The sequence below is a fragment of the Eublepharis macularius genome, chromosome 12 (genome assembly GCF_028583425.1).
Source record: "Eublepharis macularius isolate TG4126 chromosome 12, MPM_Emac_v1.0, whole genome shotgun sequence".
Classification (NCBI taxonomy): Eukaryota; Metazoa; Chordata; class Lepidosauria; order Squamata; family Eublepharidae; genus Eublepharis; species Eublepharis macularius.
Window position 1 is genome coordinate 31,452,003 of NC_072801.1, and position 15,124 is coordinate 31,467,126.

At 45.5% G+C, this 15,124-nt stretch overlaps 1 protein-coding gene across 2 annotated transcripts in view; it reads right to left on the reverse strand.

Annotated features, from left to right (window-relative positions):
- Positions 1-10,915: 10,915 nt before the first annotated feature.
- MRC2 (mannose receptor C type 2) overlaps positions 10,916-15,124 on the reverse strand; it is a 100,151-nt gene continuing 95,942 nt past the window's right edge. The window contains exons 29-30 of one of the 2 annotated variants that reach the window (XM_054994612.1): positions 14,309-14,335; positions 10,916-13,693 (exon numbers count right to left, since the gene is read on the reverse strand). In XM_054994612.1, the coding sequence (XP_054850587.1) occupies positions 13,473-13,693; positions 14,309-14,335 (248 nt within the window). In that variant the 3' untranslated portion in view covers positions 10,916-13,472. Of the gene's footprint in view, positions 13,694-14,308; positions 14,339-15,124 lie in introns of both variants that reach the window. The other variant, XM_054994611.1, reaches the window with a different exon arrangement.

The window sequence follows — 15,124 nt, forward strand, 5'->3', positions numbered from 1 at the left end:
GCCACACCCCTAAGATGACTAAGGCCAGTTCAAGGGTTTTTGGCATCCTAGGTGAACTATAACTCACTGCCCCCCACCCACCCCCAACATTCAATGTAAAGAAAAATGAGAAGTCTAGAATAAGCTTTTGGTTATGAGAGATAACACATTACTTTTTAAAAGAGACAGAAATTCACCTCTGTCTAATTTGACTGCCTAGTTCACCTATACCTTTAGTTCAACCCTGATGCTTACTGTCTAGGGTCACTAAAAGGAAATGATTGCAGGTAACTATGTTTGTCCATAGAAAAAAATGAAAAAGCAACAGTTAGGACCAACTAAAATGTTACACAGCATCAGCAGGCCTTTTAGTAAAGAGTCCAGTAGCACCTTTAAGACTAACCAACTTTACTGTAGCATAAGCTTTTGAGAATCATAGTTCTCTTCATCAGAGACTCTTTACTATTTTGCTACTACAGACTAACACGGCTAACTCCTCTGGATCTATGACAGCAGGCCTTTTGTGTTGTCCTCAGCTTAAGTTTAAATAAAAACCACAAATGAATAAAAATGAGTGTGTGTGTGTGTGTGTGTATTTTAAGACATTGTGTTAAATTGTCTGCAAATTATAATTATACATCAGTGATGGCAAACCTTTTTGAGCAAGAGTGCCCAAACTGCAACACAAAAGCAACTTATTTATTTCAAAGTGCCAGCACTGCAATTAAACCTGAATACTGAGGTTTTAGTTAAGAAAAAACAACTCATACAGTTGTCCCAACTAATTCATCTCTCTCTCTCTCTCTCTCTCTCTCACTCAGGAGCCACAAAGCAAGTTAAATCAAAGCAGTTTGCCCTTCTTTAGACCAGCAGCCCTGCTTGCAAGCACTCTCTCTTTCTCACTCACTCAAGAGCCACAACTGAAAGTAAAGCAAGTTAAATCAAAGCAGTTTGCCCTTCTTTAGACCAGCAGCCCTGCTTTCAAGCTCTCTCTCTCTCTCTCTCTCTCTCTCTCACACTCACGAGCCACGACTGAAAGTAAAGCAAGTTAAATCAAAGCAGCTTACTCTTCTTTAGATAACCAGCCCCAGCAGCCTTGCTGCTGCCTCCGCTTCCTGCTGCTAAAGAGACAGGCAGCAGAGAGGCAGCCTTGAGGAAAAGGAATCACGTGGGCAGGGCCAAAACCCATGTGATCTCTGCTCAGAGCTGCTGGAACGCCGTTGCAGGCGTTCCCCCTCCAAATGAGCCCTGGACCTAGCGATCGGTGACTTGGCTCACGTGCCCAAAGAGAGGGCTTTGTGTGCCAGCTGTGGCACACGTGCCATAGGTTCGCCATCGCTGTTAAATACATATTATAAATTAAGCAAAGGTATACCATTCTCAATCCATTGAAGTAAACGTTAATCAAGTTAAATGAAGATTCAGTAACATTAAAATCAATAAAATATATCATTCTTACACAGGATACATTGTAAAGTAATATGAGTACAAAAAGGCAAAAAATAAGGTTAGTGTATTTAACCTTCTGGAAAGTCTCCTCCACCTGTACCATGTCTGCAAACTCTGCACCATCTTGCACTTCCAAAGACTAATTTCCATGGAGATTCTGCTCCATCGTTGCTGATGTCCAGCCACTTCCCACTGGAGTGCTTGATAGTGGTGGGTCTTTTGCACGTTGCCACCAGCTTCTCTTGGCATTGATATACACAGATGATCTGTTGTGTTGTCTGTAAATGCTCCATCTTGTATTGCCGCCTTTGTGCTGCTCACACACAGTCTGTGTTGTTGTTTGATTGGGTGATGCACTTGACTCTGAAACGGGGCTCTGCATTTTTTTTCTCCCACCACTCTATCATTTGCTTCTACCTTCATATCATTCAATCTCAGTGTAATTTTGTATGCTAAAGCCATGGTGGCCACTTCATGGATAGAGGCTTGTCGCCCCCCACCCCTTTCCATCTCAAGAGCCCCAGTACGCCGTCCTTCTTTGGACATTTCCCTACTGTTACTCTTACCCAGAGAACAACGTGTTTTGAGCCAAGTATAACAAGCATGCACATTCACAGCTTTCTCTCCTGCTCTTTGGCGGTTCTTGTGCTGTTGCCATAATTGTCATTGCCTTCTTTTGTGTAGTCTCTCCTGTTTTCTGTGCTGCCTTTCAGTATTGCTGCTTTAGTCATGGCCCTCATATGCAATCTGGCCTGCTAAAGCAGAGTAGCTGGAAACAGGAGAAAGCTCCCAGTTGTTCTCCTCTGGGAGATGTGGCTTCTCAAATGTACAAAGCCAGTACTTACGTATAAGAATGCTACCACCCTCAATACAAACTTCAACAATATAGTCAGAAAAACTTTCCTAATATATAGGCAAACCATTACCAAACTGTGAATCATGAACGATTGAGAGGATGGTGGTATGGTTTGTAACTTTAATCAGGTAACTAGTATTGGGAAAGATCAAAGCTTCTTAGGCTCAAGAATGCTCTAACGTAGCCTATGCCTTCAACAATTTGTCTCCCATGCTTGTCTACAGAAGCAGGGTGTTAGTCAAACAGAACCGGGAAATCTCTGACATCACATCTTGGGTACCAATGCAAAGTCCATCCTCTGGTACTGATCCCTTCAGCTACTGCTTCTGCCTTGATAACTTTGCCTTCAGCTACCGTATCCACTGTGTCGTGTCGTGTCCTGTCTCAGAGGAACAGGTGCTTCTATCTCTTCTGGTGATCTGGTCCTGATGCTACAACTTATGGCTCCATCTCAAACTCCACCCCTGCTTTTAGACCTTACTCAGCTTCTTCAAAACCTTTTTCATCACTGGACAAGACCTTGGGTACTGACTCCATGTCTGAGAAGGCATTAGATTCGTTTCAACTGAAGATGCTTTCAGATCTTTTAACTGTCTGAAATTCTTAGAAAATACACAGAACAATGGTCCTCATAGCCATTACCCCAACTTTGAAGCACACTGAGAGCCTCTATAGGGAGCAGAAGGAAGGGTAAGGCTGTCTTTTCCCCACCCCTACTGTACTCCATTGTGGCTAGGTGGATCAGGAAAAAGGGAGACAAGCACCCCTCTCTGCACCAATTGACAGAGAAGGGAGGAGATGGCTTTGGCCATGAGATGCATAACTCAGGTGATATGATGCTGAAGGTAGCAAATTACATGGCCAGGTATCACTGTGTTTTGTGAATATTCAAGGTGATCATCCTCCATCATCATGCTCGGTTCTGCTCTTCTCTGGCACCAAAAACACGAATAAGACTTACGTTTTGAAGGGGAAGTTTTGTTTAGCTTCAAAACTATCTTGGCGATGCTGCGAAAGCTATGATCTATGGCCCATTCTATGTGTTCCTCTTCTTCCACTGCCAGACAACAGAAAATGTGCCCATGGATCCAGGCATCTAAAGATCTGAAACAGTTTTGCTCCTCTGGAAATTGCTCTTCTTTCCACAAATCCTTCCCTTCCTTTATGCAAGTTCTTGCATTCTTCTTTTCTGTCGTACTCATTTTCTCAGTTCATACCTTCTTCAGGATCTAAATGTGGTTTTTGATTCTTTGAGCAATTTCTTTCTACTACTTGTTTCTCACCTGCAACAATACCTGCCAGTTTGAAACGCCATACAATGGGTATTTACTACAGTCAGGTTTTATAACAACAAAGTTCTTTTTGCAACTCCCGACTCAACCCTACTCCAGAAGACAGACTTCAGATTTCAGAAGGTGACAGAAACCGGTTCTACTGCAGGTAATTCCCTGTCTGAAAGAAGAATGGAGGTTTATGGTCCTTCCTCAAATTAGGAGTGTCAGTTAAGTAGCAGCTGTGTGGGACGGGGTCACCACCAATGAAGCTGTGCCATTAACATGTCCTCTGCTGGCCATGGCTAGGTTTCAATACAAGGCTTCCTTGGCAATGTTGCAGCAGGGCCAAGGCTCAGCTTTGCACTACATACTAATTCTTTTATATTGGACACGTACGCACACACAGCAGATTATACAAATCAGGGCTTTTTTCTGGGGAAATAATAACAACAACATTTGATTTATATACCACCCTTCAGGATAACTTAACAGCCACTCAGAGCGGTTTACAAAGTATGTTATTATTATCCCCACAACAATAGTCACCCTGTGAAGTGAGTGGGGTTGAGAGAGCTTCTAGAAGCTGTGATTGACCCAAGGTCACCCAGCTGGCTTCAAGTGGAGGAGTGGGGAATCAAACCCGGTTCTCCAGATTAGATTTCCGCACTCTTAACTACTATACCAAACTGGTGGGAGAACTCTCACCCAGGGCAACTATCGGGAAGAGGTGGCACCCCTGTGACTACATGTGCACACGCTCCCGGGACTGCATGATGAAGTGATGTCATCACGCAGGCCACGGCTGCCCCAGGAGCACTCCTGTCCTCCATGGAGGGTCCAATTCAGCCAGGATTAGGCCAAATTCGGCCTGGATTGGGCCTGAATCAGCCTGAAATGGGCCACTGCAGTGCAGGGGAGTATTCCCCTGCTGGGCAGCAGCCTGATCCTGGCCATTTCGGGCCCAATCCTGGCCATTTCGGGCCTAAATATGGCCAAAACGGACCTGAAACGACCAGGATTGGGCCCAAATCGGCCTGGAACAGGCTGCTGAGCATTCCCCCACCCAACAACAGCCCAATCCTGACCGTTTTGGACCTAGAACGGCCAGGATCGGGCCCGAATTGGCCTGGAACGGGTCACTGCCACGTGGGAAAGCACTTCACTGTCCAGCAGTGGCCTGATCCTGGCCATTTTTGCCCCAATCCGGGCAGTTTCAGGCCTGATTTGGTCTGGATCAGGCCCAAATTGGCCAGGAATAGGCTGCTGCCATGTAGGAAAGCACTTCTCTACGTGTCAGCGGCGTTTCAGGCCCGATCCGGGCCATTTTGCCCCCAATCTGGGCCATTTTGATCCTGATTTGGCCTGGATCGGGCTACTGCCAAGCAGAGGAGTGCTCCCCTGCTCAGCAACATCCCGTTTCAGGCCAATCCGCCCCCCTCAGGAGCAGGCTTACCTTAATGGCCATTTGCTTCAGGGGGGTAGGGCCACCACACACAAAGAGGTGCTGGAATGCTGTTATGGAGCATTCCAGCAGGAAAAAAGCCCCGATACAGATCAAAAATCTTTAATTAAAAGAGCCTTGGTATCTCAGTAACAGATTCATTTTGAAGTTAAAATATGTTGGTGGAGTTATATAATTTTGTGCTACTGCTCCCAGGAAAAATAGTCTGTACATTGTACAAATGTATTTTGACATAGTTTAGATTGAGGGCCTTTAAACCGCTTACCACAGCATGTTCTCACTGAGTGCCCTTCATCTTTTGAAACGAAAGCACTTTTGAAACTTCAACTACTGCCATCCTGTAGCCAAGACAGCCCTTCCTGCAGGCCAGGCCAGTATCTTGCTTTTCTTAATATCTCTGAAGGAGAAATTCTATGCCAGCAGATATGGAAAAAATGAAATGGACATATTGCTTTGTGTATGTGCAGATCCAGTATATTAGCCTGGATAAAGGAACAATATATCTTTTGTAATCTAAATATAGCTATATGTACTTTTTTTTTTACCATTTAGGAGCTAGGATTCTGAATCCATTGTTAAGTATACAAGCTGCAAAGCAAAAACCAAAATGCCCCAAGTTCAAAGCTTTGTGGTTCTTTCACGGCAAGGTTTGTCCTCAAGAACAGCTGAGAGAAAACAAAGAGAGGGGTGGGGCACCATCATTCATTTGCCTAAGGGAATGAGCAGCAGGCTTACAAACTATACTGCCACTTTGAATCTCCTTACAAAATATTTTGAATTAAGGCTATTTTGCCACCTCCACAAACACGAGGGCCATATTTCTTGATCCAGGGAACCAGTGCATGCTCTCGAGTCCATACCTGCTACTTCCTTCATTTTGGTGAACAAATGGAAAGGGGCACATGCTTTCTCTATTGAAACGGAAGAGGGAAACTGCTTTGGTCTCCACCTGCACATTAAGAGTTTACTGAGCCTGGAACAAATTGCTAAATCGCTTTGAGGCTCTACACAGCCAACACAGTCCCAAACTTACACCACAGAGAGGGAGGAGCTCGCTGTACAGCTAAATTCTCAACGAGAGGTATGCAAGTGCTCAAATGGCATTCCTGATCCCTGAAATGACACCATTTGAATACATTTTGAACTGAGGGAAGTCTCTTGTCACTGTCTGCAAGAAATTAGTAACTTGTAAAAGTTAGGTCTTTTCCAAGAGCCATTAGGAAACCAGCGGTCTTTTTGATTAACAAGAACCATTCCTAAAAAAGAGAGCTCAAATTGCTTGTTGATGAAGCTTGTTGGCCAAGCTGGTGGGGAGAGACTGTAGTGGCCAGTTGCATCATGACCTGACATGGACTCTACCTTCACCTCTGCTGACAAGTCTACTGCAAACCTGCTTTAGCCATCACTTTAGGGGGATCAACAGGTCCCTGTGGTACTTACTAAAATGAATTAAGTGGAGGAAAGAAGCTTTATGGGACCTGTCACTAATGCTTTGGGGGGGGGCATAGTTAGGTCTTTGATAAGACATGGGGGAAATCTACAAGGGCTTGCAGAGGGCACCTCATTTTCCTTTGAACCCTTTCACCTGCTATTTCATCTTTTCCTCCTCCTAGCAGTCCCCTTATCCTCACCCCTTTTCCTGCTTCCTTCTCTTCTTCCCATCTACCAGCCATCCTACCTTTTATCTGTCCTCTATCTTCAGCTACATTTATTATTTATTTATTTGTACCCCATTGTTCTCCTCATGGGGAACACAAAGGAGTTTACATCGTTCTCCTGTCCTTCACTTTATCCCCAAAACAATCCTCTCAGGTTAGGTTGAGTGTGTATGACTGGCCCAAGGTCATCCGGTGAGCTTCCATAGCAGAGGAGGAATTCAAACCGAGGTCTCCCAGATCCTAGTCTGAAACTCTGCCTCTACAATATGGTGGTGGTTGCTGCTGAATAGTACCAAGTTTGCCTGCAGTTGCTGCCAAGTCTCATCTAAGTCCTCCCTCAAAAGCCAGAGGACCAGAAAGGGTCCCGCCCCCTCCCCCCAGCCTTTTATTGAAGATTGTCAGTGTTGTTGGGATGGCCCAGCAACACCCACAACGGCCACTGCAGAGACTATTTTTTTCTTTAAAATACAGATGCTGCTTCTATTATTTGCGGGTGGGGGGAGCTTTTGAAACTCCCAATGTTTTTTTTTTAAGATTTCAATTTCTTTCTGCAAACTTGAGGCTTTTCTCACTTGAGATGCCCTGACAGTGAGAATGACTGTTTTGTCACACACCCATTTTTTAAAAAATCTTGCACAGATAATAGCATTGAACCTTTTTGATTCTTACAAATACTTTCCTTTTGCCAAAGCAGCTCGATGGTTGCTTTATGTTATCATGTTAAACACATCCATCATCTCTTGAGGTCTTTGCTTCAACTTTCATAGAAATAGGCACAGCAATTTGGGGGGGGGGATTCCTCACTTGACGCTAAACGTACTTAGTATCATCTCCCTAGATAGAATAATATTTAATCAACACCCTTTCAGCCTCAGCTAAGATACAAAGAAGTGACTAGTAGATATTTTGTGATGTCAGTTATGTTACAGGAATGGCCACTGAGCATGTCCCAGTTCATGGCTTTCAGATGCCCTGGAAAACCCATTAGGTCAATGGTTCATTACTGGCAGGACTTGTACCAAACCATGGGCACAAACCCAGTCCTGAGGTCAAGAATTCAGCTCTAAAACTAGGTAGTGCTAGTGTGCTTCTGATTATGTTCAGAATTAAACACTGGACTTCCTGCAAGGGTTTCTGTTCATTGATGGACTGGAGGATTTCCCGAAGGGTTCTGCCTCCCACTTGTTTCGTAGGCAGAGCTTACAAATCATTACAGATTTCCAGTTCCAGCTGGGGATAGTTCCCCAGTTCTTGCCTTTATTAAATTTTATATCTCACACCTTGAAAGATCATAGACAAGGAAGCTCAAACATTAAGCATGAACTTTTAATAAATGAAGTCCACAACTGACCTGATCGGCTGAAAGGAAAGAGACAGAAGAGAAAGGCACTTCTGGGAAACTGCTGTTTGATAAGAAAATTCCCTTGGAATTGCTGGCGCCTTTGATGTTTTATTCTCTTTTATTGAGGGTTAACAATACTAAAAGGGTGTCGTCATCACATGCATGGAAGGCTGAAGTATTGCTGAAGTATATTTTTAAGGTGATATGTGTATCTAAGGCCAGGAATGGGAGGGCCATAGGCAACTGGATTGCTTTTGATTTCTGTGGAAGGGTAGGTTAATCTGCAGGATGAATGTGGAGTTGGTCTTAAGAAAGTGGAAAAAAACACCATTCTTTTCTGGTAGATGGGTTGAACACTCAGCCCCCAAACCCTTCTAGCCAAAAAATGGCTACAAGAACGACCGTTTTTAAGGAGAACGTTGTAGTAACTTGAGAATTTTCCCCAGCATTCACTGACCTATCTCTGGCTGCCTGGGTAGAAAGGTCCATATGCTTTACTGATTCCAACCAGCATTTATGATTCATGCTTTATATGAAATGTAATGAAGGAAGGACATAGATAACCCTTTCTCAGGACAGAGACTCAGAGCAGAACTACACGAGACGAATTACTGGAGTTCTACACGTGTCTGCTTACCTCAAGGTTTGATGGGAAGTGTAGACGTCCTTGCAGCTTTAAGTTTAACATTTACAGAGGGACAGGGAGGGGAGTGCAGGCGTCAAGCTCTTGCCAGGCACCCCCCTTCCCCTTTGCTGGGTATGTATGGGGGTTTCGGGGCCCCTCTCCTGCCCCCCCTTCCCCACACAGCAGATAGGGTGCTTGGCCGCTGCTAGCTGCTAGCGCGGCTTTGGCCGGGAGCTGGGCAAAGAGGTCAGCAGACAGGGCGCAGTAGGTGCCTAGAGAGTGACAAATTGTTAAGCATTATATTGAGGATGCTCACTGGAAGAAGACCATGAAATAAAAAGCTACAGCTAATTTGTGTGCCGTTTTCATTATTGTGAGGCTAAATTTGGAGAATATGTTGTGTTTATTCTTCTGCTGCAGATGTTACTGTCAAATGTGAAAAGGCTAGAGACAGCATTATGAGATGGAGAAAGGTGCTTCAGAAGTAGTTCCTGCCTCACAGTTGCGGAATCTCCTTCCCAAGCCAGCTTTCAACATAAGGGAATTCCAGAGCTGTGAGGGTGCTCCGCAACCCATTGCAGCCTTACACAGATGCCTTTCCAAGGAAGAGATCTTTTAGGAATACTAAACTCAAGCAGCAAAGGCTTTTACAGGTCAAAAGAAGAGCCTTGAATTACACTCAATGAGATAACATAAGGCACCTTTCTTTGAAGCAAGTGTAGATCACAACAAATGCTCGTAACATATATGAGCATTTTACCTTCAGCCTCTTGGTGAGCATGTCTCAATCTAGAAATGACACTTCAAAGCTGAATCTTTTAGAGTTACATTCCTGAGGTGTCCGGGGTCTACAGCCCAGCCCCCGGAATTACCTGGAGAAAAGGACGGGAGACCCCCGGTAGACAGCGGCCCAGTTGCCTCAGCAGACAGCCAGGCACAGCACCAGCCGGCCACAGGGGGAAGGGAAGACACACCCAAGCCTCAGAGGGTTAGAAGGGAAGAGACACCCAGCCCCACCCTCCAGTGGGAGTCCGGGGGGCCAGGTAAGGAGACTGGGGGCAACCCAGAGGGGGCTAGAGTGGACGGAGAGGGCCAAGACAGTGGGAACAGGCAGCCAGCAGCCGGGCCAAGCTGAAGCCTTACCAGCCAGGGAGAAACAGCCTCAGCAGCTCACAGCCACGCCCCAGCCAGCAGCCCAGCTGGAAAGCAGTAACCTAGCCCAGGGGATGCTAGGAGCTAAGCAGCTCCAGGTGGAGCTGCCTGAGGCATTCTGGGGGAGGAGATGGACATCCAGCCAGGGAGGCTCAGCTGTGCCTGCCTTCAGCCGTCAGCTCAGCCAGGGAGGCTGGACAGCCAGCCAACGAGGCACAGGTGGACCAGCCCAGTGCTTCCAGCCAAATGAGCACAAGTGCAGCTGCCTAGGCCAGCTAGGGCCATGGGTGGAAGGCAGCAGGAGGGCGCGGTTGGCAGGTGGAGCATGGCTAGGCTGAAGGGATAAAAGGGAAGCACACCCACAGGGCGAGGTGGGTTGAGTAGGAGCAATGGAGTGGAGCTGGAGCGGAGGCGAGTCAATGAAGGATGAGATGGCGGAGATCAAAGGGGGTGAGTGGCACAGGTTGAGCAGGCCAGCGAGTGGACTGAGAGGGAGTCTGGGTGAGGTATACTGCCCCTCCTTCCACAGAGCAGGGCCCTGCAGCATCCCTGGCACCCCTTTGACGTCAGGGCCAGTCAGACTGGCGCCCTGCCCAGCGCCATACAAGTGCAGCTTAGTAGATGCCAGCGCCATACAAGTGCAGCTTAGTACATGCCAGACACAATGACTGAAGCACACCTGGACAAGAAACCCTGGTGCTCACCTTTCAAAGGCACAGCATCTCACTGAGTATCATCTATAACCAGGCTTGCAAGCAAGCACAAAAGGCTTTGGCAGCCCACCTGCACTTGCATCTGAACTGGGCTGAGAGGAAAGGTGGCTGAGCAAAGCATAAAACTTTCCAATATCTTCACACCCTTCTTGCCCCAAATGCAAAAGCTGCAAAAATGATGTTTTTGATATCTACTTGAAGTCCATTCATAGCCACCACAGAGGAATTGCTTCTCATGTTCTCTACCTGGGCCACCCAAACCTATGTCTTCCCAACACCAATCAAAACAAATCTTTGCCCTTTGGTGGTAAAGTTGTAGAAAACAAAAATGGAACCATTATGGGGAAAACACTGTTTTGGCTTTCTATAACCACTGAAAACAGTGGGAGAAGGGGAAGAATGACATTGATGGGGAATGAAGTTTTATTTGGAATTCTATATTGTTTACAAAAAAAAGTTGATCTATTAGAAAAGTTACCAGTGACCTTTACAGGACATTTTCACATTATCCGAAATGTTGATATAAAATAGCACTTATCTAAACCTTTCTTTCCAGTCTTTCCAAACTATCGCATGGTCGTTTCTCCCCTTCATACAGGGAGTTTGTTGTCAGATGTCCAGTTCTGTTTGATTCTTCTTGAAAGCAAAAGAAAAACGGAAGAGGAAAATAAAACCACAATTCTAGTTAAGGGGCAACTCTGGTAGCATCATTGTTGAGGGAGGAACTGAGGAAATAGCAGGGCCGTAAGCATGAAAGAACAAGAGAGCTGAGACAGCCTTTCTGTTCAGCTCTGCAACTGTGCCTAGTCCTCCTGACTACCCCCTCCTTCTTGCCTTCCCTTCTGTCTAGAGACGTTTTGTTTCCGTAATTCCCTCCTGTCAAATCATGAAAGCACCAGCACTCTGCCCTTTGGTGGTAAAGTTGAATCAGGAAGCTACAACCTGATTCAGAGAATATTCGCTCCTGGTGTGTGATTTACATGTCTGCCCAATTTCCACATCATGTTTGCATGAGAATCCTCTCTTTGGAATGGCTTCCATGAGATTTCTGCTTCACTGGCATGCAAAATGAAAGGTTCACAGGGATCAGGCCCTTCCCATCTTGGCTTCTGCTCTTGGCTGAATGGAAAGGCTGTTCGTGGCTACTCCTTGTACTTACTCAGAAGCACCATGGCTTCAAATATTTCACAGCAGAGCCCCTGGTATGGAAGAGTACTCATGGTAAAGTCCTGATTAGAAAGCAAGCTTTAGAAACAATTGATCAATTTTTAAAAAAAGATGTTAAACAAATGAACGATCAAATCAGTATGTATGAAAATCTTTCTCCAAACCAAAATACTCAAGAAATACGCAAAAGACATTGAAGGAGAGCAAAGATTGTTTCCTAAACTCCCTGTGCAAATAGATTGTTATGGCAATTTTCAGATATAAAGATTAAAAAGAAAAAGAGAACCATTTTTGTGAACACTTAATATCCAGCTTAAGTGAAAATCATTAATTTCTTCTTATATATAACTTCCCAATAACCCCCCAAATCATCAGAGTGGCAAAAAAGTAAAATAAAACTATCCCTCCCATTGTCCTTAGCACAGCCATCGCCCCGAAGTTCCTGGACTGGATGCAGAGGACAAAGAGAAATGTCTCTTGCAGGGTCCACATTTCCACACTTCATCAGATGCCATCACCTTGGACGGATGGCCTTTCACTAGCAACTAGTGTCCACACCCAGATTATCCAGCATAACTGCGTATGATTCCAGAAGCTGAAGAAACATGCTGTCTTATTGCACTTCTTTAACAGATTAAAACACGAAGGGAAGAGAATTATAGAAAATGCACACCCTTTAGCTACTACACGCAGGCACAAAAAGAAGGTTATAACTGTCAGCCTGGTCTTGGGTAAAAAAGGAGATCTACCAAAGAACACATTTTACCCAGCAATGAAACATAGAAAAATATTTTTTAAGCTTTAACATATTTCATGATTAGTTTGCCTCCTCAGAAACACAGCTACTCCAAGGACCTTTCTTCAACAATGACCTCAAACAGACATGACAACCAGCCTCTGTTGATCAAGACACAGCTTCTTCTCCCGCTTATAGGCTCCCTCCCTGCTCTGCCGGCATACAGAGCAGGACCGAAGGCGTTCTGGCTTTAGAGGCCTTCCATCCAATTCTAATTTGCTATGCTGTCTGAATGCAGGCCTCAGAGCCAACTGAAGTTTGTTTCCTCCCCACAAGCCAGGTTTCTAAACCAGCGGTAGTGGCTTTTCATTCACTGAAGGCTATGACTTTTTCACGGTAAATCAGAATTGTTACCAAAAGGGGAAAGTTACAGCAGCCTTCCCAACATACTTCACTTTCTGGCTGTGTGCTTGTGGCTATTGCTTGTGGAATCACTTTCAGAGATGCTGCAGAAATGTCCTGTAGGGCCACAGTCATCTGCAGTAGAATTACTGTCAAGGTAGCCAAATGGCTGGCAAGGAATCTATTTTGAGTATGTCTCACCTTTGGGGGAATAGCACATCAAACTACCATTAACAAACTCAAGGCCTTTCACTCTTTAATTATGTACATGGCTCCAGGAAGTAATGCAATATAGCAAAGGCACAGTCTTACCAAGAGATAAGTGAGAAAATCCTGCTGCAAGACTCTTCCCCGTGCTGGTTTTATAACCAGGTGGAAAGAATGCTTGCATCTTCCATCTCGCAGGAGAAGTAGTAAAGATTGTGCCAGTCTCCTGAGTTTGCCAAGAGAGATTTTGTCCAAGAGATGAACTACCTTTCCTCATCCTTCTGAAGTCCCTGGGTTCAGCAGGCCAGGTTTGGGTTTCTTTTGGTGTCTCACACACTGGGATTCCCAAAAGGGGGAAAAAAAACTTTTGCGTTCCTTCACATCACCTAGTGGTTCATTGTGGCTCTCCCTCCTTCCCTTCTGCTCTCCCCCTACCCACTAATCACACCATTAGTCTTGCTGTTCATTCATTTCCATGTCAGACACCAGGATGTTCTTTTCAGCAGATTCACTGGGGTTGGAGTTGGTGCGGCTGTAGCGGGCGCTCTCGAAAGTCCCCTGCTCAGAGATCCATCGGCGCTTGTACAGGTAGATGGCAATGCCTACCAACGTGCACAGAGCTAAAGAGGAAAGGATGACCACAGCAATGGCTTTTGTGTTCTCCAGAAAAGCTGCAGAAGACAAAGAAGAAGGAAAGGAGGCCCGTTTTTGTGAAAGGGCAAAATTGAACCAATGTACACAAACTGGACAATTCTAGCCCTAGTCTGGTTAGCAAGACGGAAGCCGGGGAAACACTGCCAAGAATTACGTCTGACTAACGTGAGAAGATCTCACCTGAAGTCTCTTTTCTGGGAGACGATTTTTATCCAGCTTTGGGCTACAAATAACCACATTCTGTGACTGTGCTAATATGTTAAGTTCACTTTGCAAAATGTATTCTAGTGCTACTAATGGTTTTGGAGGGGTGTGTGTGTGATAAAGTATGCACGGAATCCTCATCCACTCAAGTAATTCCCCTACTCTGCCCCCGGCTTCCAAAATTTCACCAACATTTTGCAAAAATGGTTCCGAGCTTATTGTAACCATATGATCTAAGAATTTAGGAACCACTTTTTTAAAATATTCAGATATTCTTAGAATGCTGAATGCTGCTCAAAATGCTGAACGCTACACATAACTGTGGATATACAGAAGTGACAAAGTCATGCGCTTACAGCCAAGTTAGCCGTGCCTGAGCAGGGGACAGGAAGCAGAGACAAAGTGCCCACTTTCCAAGGGATGCTCACCTTTTCTCGATAAGCGGCTTTCTTCCACTACTATGTAAAGAGATCCAGGAGTTTGGGCAGGGGGGGAAAAAAAGAGAGAGCCTGTCAGTCCGCTGCTTGCCTTATTGCTCTTACTTTCCCTCACAATCTTTCTATGCCTTTCACACTCTCACTGGACCTCGAGTTCAACCTCCTCATTCCCTCTTTCAGTCTCAGCCAAACTTCTCTGAATGCCAAGTAACATACGACCTTTAAAGCCCTTAGCGGACAGGGACCGGCCTACATACAGGACTTCCTCTCACCGTATGTGCCCTGGAGAGTGCTGAGATCAGCCAATAAACATCTACTGGTGGTCCTCGGCCCCAGGGAGGCTAGTCTGGCCTTGACCAGAGCCAGGGCCTTATTGGTCCTGGCTCCAGCCTGGCGGAACTATCTATCAGAGGATATGCGGCCCCGCCAGGATCTTCTATCATTCCGGCAGGCGTGCAAGACTGAGATGTTCCCCCAGGCATATGGTTGAGGCTGGTCCAACAGTCATCCAGAAAGCCTCCCAACCAGCCTCCTGTCAGGGGGGGCCATGTGATCATCTAGCCCCCCGCCATGAGTTACAGCTTGATTGAAAGGCCTGTTCTCCCTCCTTTTGCCCACTCCTCTGTGTATTATGGGCAGGGGTGGGTTGTAATTCTGCAGTTCTACTAAAGTTTTAATGTAAATTATGTTTTATTGTTGTAATCCGCCCTGAGCCCGCTTGTGGGGAGGGCGGGATAGAAGTCAAATAAATAAATAAATATTGCTGCGCTTGTGCTCTTTATTCTTGGTTTCATCCCCTTTTTAATT